The 7,912-nt window shown below is 33.1% G+C and overlaps 1 protein-coding gene across 1 annotated transcript in view; it reads left to right on the top strand.

The window, feature by feature from the left end:
* The first annotated feature begins 6,057 nt into the window (after positions 1-6,057).
* The window catches only part of LOC117174770 (prominin-1-A), a 58,564-nt gene continuing 56,709 nt past the window's right edge, over positions 6,058-7,912 (top strand). Inside the window, exons 1-2 of the mRNA XM_033364125.1 lie at positions 6,058-6,156; positions 6,329-6,709. Coding sequence (XP_033220016.1) covers positions 6,141-6,156; positions 6,329-6,709 — 397 coding nt within the window. The 5' untranslated portion in view covers positions 6,058-6,140. The remainder of the gene's footprint in view (positions 6,157-6,328; positions 6,710-7,912) is intronic.

Below are 7,912 nucleotides of genomic sequence, written 5' to 3'. Positions count from 1 at the left end.
GTTTCTAGAAAGCAGTATTGTGTATGAACAAGGCGTAACAGAGCGATAACCCTCGATATCCCATATATACCTTTGAGAGGGTCATTTACTCCTATAATACTCATCGTTATTGGTGCATCGTGAATGCCGATGAGATAGTAAACTGATTTCAAATGATCCCACGTAACTTAGCTTGCATTCACAATTAATACGATACTACTCTGAGTGTCCAACCTAGGAATTTCAAGCGACGTCTGGTTTTTTACGAGGGTGAGTTCATCAACATTCAAGGGTCACCTGAATTCTATTTCTTCTCTTGTGCAAATAAGCTTGAAGTGCATCCCGTTTAAAATTAATTGCATCTGTTCTTTAGCTTTTACATTATCTCTCAAATCATTTATAATTCTATCCTGAAAAGATTTCCACAATAATTTTTAAAAATGGAAATGAAAGAATAAAGAGAAATTGGAAATTTTTTAATAGTAAGAAAAAACAAAAAAAGGTCTTATCCTATTCCAATTGAAATGAGCCCCTTTTTAAATAAAAAAAATAATTAAAGTAGAAGCCGTGCGTTTACAAACAAGTGTTTCGTAGCCTATAAGACGTTAATTAAGTCGATCCTACCTTCCTCTCTCGCATTTTTCTACCCCTTCCTCCCCTCTGCTTCCCCGATTTTACCGTCTCAAACCTCGACCTTCCCTTCGCCCTATTCCTACGCCCTACCCTACTAGCCCTCTCTCCGCCTTCTCACAACGCCTGTATATTTCCCATCATGTCCCCTACCTCCCCTCATCACCCTTATTTGCCTTAATTTCCTACCACCTCACACTTCCCTCACCTCATTTCCTCTCTACTCACACGTCCTACCCTACTAGCCCTCCCTCAACCTTCTCACAACCCTTGTGCATTTCCCATCATATCCCATACATGCCCTCATCCCCCTTACTTCCCTTCATTTTCCTCCACCTCACACTTCCCTCACCGCATTTGCTCTCACATTTCCACCCCTAAGTTCCCCTTATTTTCTCTAAGCCCCTCCCTTCTTTTTATACTTTTCCTTTCCTAATTTTCCCTCAACTTTCCTCCCATTGTTTCCTCTTTCTTCTATAAATTTCCCAACCTCAATTCCCCTACTTCCCACCCCTTATTTCCCTTCACTTTTCCCACTCCCCTCTCTTCATTTTCCCTAACTTCCCCTCCTTGGAAAAATTATACGAATAGACACTCGATCGAAACTTTAAGGGTTTCTGCACGGGGTTACAAAAACCTAGAAATGCACTGAACTAATCTAAAATGATTGGAGACATTTCCAGCTATATTTAACAATCTAAATTCAGCTAAAATTCAATTCTCTTCTAACTAAAAAGTATTTAAATCCGCTCTTTATATACCCTTCAACAATTACCTTCATATGCACAAATTCGTTTAAATGTAATAATTACCCATTCCTGAAATAATGACCTTCATAAGCACCAATTCATTTGAATATAATAATCACCCATTCCTGACTCAAAAATCATGGTAAATCATTCTAACCAAGGATACGAAATTTAAGTCTGATGACAACATTTTTAAAAACAAAAAATTTTAAGTTTTAGTTTTAGAATAATTTAGAGATGAAATTCTTAAGAAGAAGTTACTAAAGGTTAAAGAATGAATGTAAAGAAACCATGAGAGAACTAATTCAATTTTCGACTATTTTTGTAAATATTTTCTTTTATAGCTTTGATAAGCATTTCAGATGAACACTGAAACTTAGGTAGTAAAATATTTCTAAATATATATATATTAAAGATAGTAAAAACAGGAGAGAAATGAAAAAAGACTTTTTTGTACGCATTTAAAATAATTTTTGGTAAATTTTAATACACATTAAGAATTAATTAAAAAGTTATTATAGGTCGAATCCATTTTCAATCAGGCAGATTCTATATTTGAAATCACAGAATAACTTGGGGACAAAATATGTTGTTTTTTAGAGGAAATTAGGTAATATGTATTTTTCTGGTTTCCAACAAAAATTCTCTATGAAGTTATGCGTATTTAAATTTTTTGCTTGTTTAAAAAGAACATTTTTTTAAATCTATAACTTTTGCCTTAATTAGGATGTTTATCGTCTTATTTCTCTTTCTGATAACGTTTATTATCTTATTTTAAAATTCGTCAGAAAATTTAACACAGGTTAAAGTTGACAAAACGGCTCTTGTTTTTCTAGAAATATGATGTATTATGTGTTTTACTCAAGCGAGAGGAATAGATTGTGTGGTCAGAAGAATTTTTTTATAAAATCGAATTTGTTAATGAGTTATCTTTCTTGTATAGGCAGAAACTGTGGGGGAAAAATATATCTCGCCTTAGTCGACCGGATCTAGATACAATGTTTAAACAATTTCTTTTAAACGCATATTTTCGCTGATCAGCCGTCTAAACCTTGTTTGAGTTTACACGTCCAAAACCCTGAAACTTTTGTCTAAAACATTTCTCTTGAAAACGCATATTTTCAATGATGGGGGGGGGGGGCCGATACTTTTTGATCACCGTATAGGAAAAAATAACAAAGGTGAGGTTATCCAGAAAATCTTTTCAGGAATCATCCATATATTACCTAGACCTTATAGGAAGAGGGGAAGGGAGTCTAATCTAGCGTTATGACAATGGTAAAACAATGGTTTAAACTCCTCCTCCGTCATTTTTCTCCCATACTTTTTCCTACCCCCCTTACGTTCCCCCACTTCCCCTCTTCTCACATCACCCTTCGCTACCACTAATCTCCTTCCCCTACCTTCGCTTCCCTTCCCCTTCTCACACGCACTATACCCTACAAGTCCACGACCCACTTCCCTCTTTCACTTTAAATAATTTGGCCGACTTCCTCTCATTCCCCTACCATCACTAGGCCCACTTGCCTATTCTTATTTCTTTTCACTTTTCCCCACTTCCCCTCGTGGTAAAAAGTGCGACAGTTGGACGGACACCCAACCGAAACTATCAGGATTTCTTTCCGGGGCTACAAAACCATTAAGAAACTACTATTTAATCTCGACCAATTTCGTCATTAAATGATTCTAAAACTCTCAAGCGCTTTAATAATTTTCTGAAAAACGGACAAAACCACATTAAATTATTTTAAGCCCTGAATCCGTTATCCAACGACCTTCAGGCTAAATTCATTTAAAATTGAAATAATTTTTTTTAACATTCTGAAATATGCTGAGTTTCTTAACAAACTTCCACTGTGCACAAGTACATGAAAGCGTCATTAAAACATCGCAAAAACGATCTATTCTAGACAAAATAATGTTTTTTGGGACGCCCTAATGATGCGTTTCCACCTTTACACCCGAGAAACGTTTTCAGAACGTCCTAATTACGTCTTCTTATTTTTTGCCCACTGGGGCACCACTCTCTTTTACTTATTATGAACCCAATACAATTACGCACTTATTTTATATATAGAATCTCCTAAAGGGCTCGGAAGACCTACGTATTCCCAGAACATGACTCACTCACTCATCCCTTTCTTCCGGAACGCGAACGCGTGAGATAATGAGCTTCTCTTTCTCCGTTTAAACACAAAATCGATAGATTTATGGTTTGACTTTTCGTGCACTTCTTGCACAAACATGCAATGATGTACGTGTGTTGGAGTGATGCATATACATATAGCTGGAGATTCATATATGCGACTGTGTGTAAGACAACTTTACACATGTCGAGAACTGGCCCGACTATACCGAATAGCTGTAAAGTTGGATAGAAATCCTCTAACGTTTCAAACCGTAACTGATTTGGGGCATAGACAGTGTCTCACAAGTTTTCAGATCCGCAGAAATTCAATTTGTTACTCGAATTTAAAGGCTTTTTGAAATCGACGTCTATGCTTAGTTGTGAGTAGACTGTAGAGTATCGAATTTTATTCAGTGGAGAGATTTTGAAATTTCGTTGCAATTGCTCTATTGTAGGATCATTATCTACTGCAGCGTAGTATCCATCCTCTAAAGCATCTAAATGCACTACTTAACACTCTTCACCCTATTTCCTTTTTTATTTATTTTTAAAGAATTTCTATTTTTCACCTTTTTCAAGAAACTGCCCCTTTTTCATTTTTTGCTTAGAAGCGGACTGAATTATTAGAACCCAATATGAAAATCCAAATATTTTTCGTTGAAAAATAATTTCCTTAAATTGAAAAGTCTACTATTACATGTTTGGTTCACAATTAATCTCTTTTCGTTAAAAAATCGACTATTGAATAAAAAATTCTTTTCTCTTCTTTTTAACAAATTAATTTTATTTCATTGAAAATTTAACTATTCTGCTACTGTTTGAAAAATGTATCCTTTTTAGTTGTAAATTCAACAATGTGGTTTTACATTGATGTATTTTGTTGTAGTAACTTCGTCTGTTTTGGTACCAAATTAATCTTTTAGATTGAAAATTTAACTTTTTGATTAAAAGTGAAACCACTTTGTTAACAATTTATTTTATGAGCCATTTCTTTGATTCAAAAAATTAACTCTATTGTTAAAAATTCTTTTTTTTTAGCTTAAAAGTTCATCTCTTGTGTTAGAAATTTTATCTCTTTTGTTTAAAATTGCAAGTATTTGGTAAAAAATTAATCTGCTTTTGTTCAGGATTCAACTATTTTATCGAAAATTCACTTCTTTTTTTAATTTTACTGTTTTAAATTTGAAATAATCATTTTTTCTTAGTTGAAATATCGATAACTATATTTTTATATTTTAGTTAACAAATTTAATATTTTGTTGTAAATTTAATTCTTTTGTTTACAATCCAACTTTTTGGTTGAAAAATCATCTGCGTATGTAGAAAATGCAACTATGTCGTTACAAATTCAGCTGTTATGTTAACATTTTAATTATTTTGTTGCAAATTCAACTATTCTGTTAAAAACACAAATTTTTGTTGAAAAATTGAACCGAGTTGTTGATAATTCGTTTTTAAAAATTTTAAATTAACTTTATTGGATTGAAAATTAATTTATTTTAAAAGCAAAGTTCTTGGTTAAAATTGCAATAGTCTTTTTAAAAATTCGTCTTTTTGTCTTTAAGATTCGACTATTTGATGAAAAGCGCAACGATTTGCGGTTGAAGTTAATTCTTATTTGTTTGAAAATGTAAGCACTTGGGTGAAAATGCGTCTTTTTAGGTTGAACATTTAACAATTTGTATAAAAATTCATCCGTCTTGTTTTAAAGTTGGATTATTTAACTGTAAACGCAACTGTTTGGTCTAGAATAAAGTTTTTTTTTATGATTCAAACATTTGGTTGAAAAATCATAATTATTGTTTGAGAATTTATCTTTCTGGGCTCAAAGTCAAACTTTTTTCTAAAATATTTTTTTTAGCTTGAAAACTCGACTCTTTCATTAAAAATGCATCCCTTTTTTTAGAAAATTAATCCTTTTCTAATAAAAATTCGACAATTTCGTGAAAGTGCACTCCATTTTGGTCTGCTAGGGCATATATTTATCCTCTTTTATGTTTATTCAGAATTTCACATAATACTCAATACCCTTTTTATCTTTTTACATAGGTACATTAATTTATTTGTATATTTATTCATGTGTTAAAAATATACAAATTAAAGATATGTGCTTCTGGTTGCCGCAAATAGATTTTAATTTGTGATTTTTGAACACATGAATTTGTAAAATTATAGTCAAATGTAAGAAAGAATGAAAATATGCCCTAGCGGGCGCAGTGCATTCCACGGTCACTCTGTGGTGAATTTATATTCACGCAAGTGTGCACCCATTCCTTTCACGTGATTTGCTAGTTTGTTTTTAGAACTTTGAGAATTGTTAATTTTTTGAAGTAACCTTATCGTAATCAAAGTGTCTTCGAGAATGGTGTCAAATACCAGTTTCAAAGTAGGTACTTCTGAAACGATTGAGTTCACTCACAGAATGGTTGGTGGACTCATAATATCGAGTAACCTAGTTACTTTTATCTCTATCTCTTTTCCTGCGTCGGGGTTCGACAACACTTGTGTTTGTGGGGTTTCTTTGAAGCCTTTACGAACCATCGAAAGACAGTCTGATAGTGACCGCCGTTCAAAATAGTAGTTCTCTTGTCAGTAACGATTATTTCTGGCGAAAACTTGGAAAAAGTAAAAAAAACGCGATCAGTATCAACCAAATGGCCCTGCTCCAAGGCAATGACAATTTAAATTTATTCTGTACGATCACTGCACTTGGAGAAAGAAAGTTCTCTCTCCATGTGCATTCTAACTTTTATTTAAGTTAAATCTTAGAGTTAATTTGAAAAATCTTGTTTAAAAATGCTTATTTTTTACAATGCAATGCGTTTCTCTACAAACATATCAGGATTGACAACATTGCTTTTGATCATGGCAACCTTAAACGTGTGTGTACTTCAGAACCCTCTTGAGGTCGATTTCTCATCGTCCTCGTCCTCGTCGAATTGCACTACCACTAGCGATTTTGTGATATATCATCCTTTGAACATGAGCCAGACTGACTTTGAGGAAAGCTTGTCCGAGGAGGCAAAGAAAACTTCAAATATTTCGCACCTGAAAACGAATATTCCAAAGGATTGGGAAGAGGAGAGAATAAGATTGACTTTTCCTAAACTGCCTAATGATGAAGGATATAAGATGGCTATGCTTCATTTAGATAAGGGATACTTTATCTTTGATTTCCTTCGACTCTTTCTCGCATACGTTCAACCCTACGATGTACCAGTTGGTAATTAATCATGATAATAATCTTCGAAATTATTCATTCTCTTTGTCCACATTGAAGCTTCTATGTTTCCGCTCAATTATTGTATGTTTTTTTCTATTGCTTTTTAATCTTTAATTTAGTTTGCCAGTTTATTAGTATACGTCAGTTTGATATCTTGAGACACTAGAACCGCAGGGTGCTTTCTTTGATTTTGTAAACTTTACAGAAAATCCTTTTCAAAATTGGATAGATTGTACATGAAGATGTTTACAAATAAGCAGCAAATTTTTCTACCTGTTTTCGGGAAAAATCATTAAAACGCTGATGCAAAATTTAACTTTGGAAATGTTTAAATCTTAGAGTAATTATTTATTTAATTTTAAGATAGAACTTTGCGGCTCAAAAGTATGGGAAATTGTATGGAGATAGCACATTAAAGGTCTGTAAGATGAGTATGAAGTTTAGTTCCTCTTCAATTGTGTTGTATGGAAAATAATATCCAATGTTTACAACATTGCTATACTTTACCCTTTAACACTGGAAATCATCCTATATTCGCACTGATTGTCATATTTTTTTATTTGTATAATTTTAGTCTGACAATGTAGCCCTATTTACTATCTAGCACGTTGTAGTTCTACAAATTTGTCTTGAGCCTATATTATTTAATTTCACGTAATTATACAACGCACTTTACAGTGCGATTGAAATTACGCGAAGAAATTGCAATAAACTAGCCTTTGCTGTCATTAAATTATTTTTTCAAAAAAGTGTGAAATACCCTCTGGTTTCAGGGTCGAGATAATGTAAAATTAAGTTTCCACTTGAAGTTATTTAAATTGAAAGGACATTCTTTAGTTTGAATTACAATATCAAGTTCTCATCAATAATGGTTCGAACTAACAATAATTTTACCTGACATTAGGATCATTTGAAGCTGGATTGAGTGCATGGGAAGTTTCTTTAGGAACTGAAATAAGTACAGCTATAGATACTTAATTAAAATAGTAAAAAGGAAAAATTATGTGTTTTTATTGATTTAAATTTGAAATCTAATAAATTTTGAGAATTCATCTTTTAAAGCTCATGACTTTTGATCTCCAAAATCATGATAATTGAAAAACTTGTACCAGGTGTATACATATGAAACCGGTATTGCCATCTAGCGGCCAGTAGGCACACTTGTAGGCACTGTCGGAACTTACCATTTGTGCTAATTGGCGT

This window comes from Belonocnema kinseyi, chromosome 6 (assembly GCF_010883055.1).
Source record: "Belonocnema kinseyi isolate 2016_QV_RU_SX_M_011 chromosome 6, B_treatae_v1, whole genome shotgun sequence".
Taxonomy (NCBI): domain Eukaryota; kingdom Metazoa; phylum Arthropoda; class Insecta; order Hymenoptera; family Cynipidae; genus Belonocnema; species Belonocnema kinseyi.
Note: the sequence above shows the minus strand (reverse complement) of the source record. Positions and strands in the feature narration are given on the sequence as shown.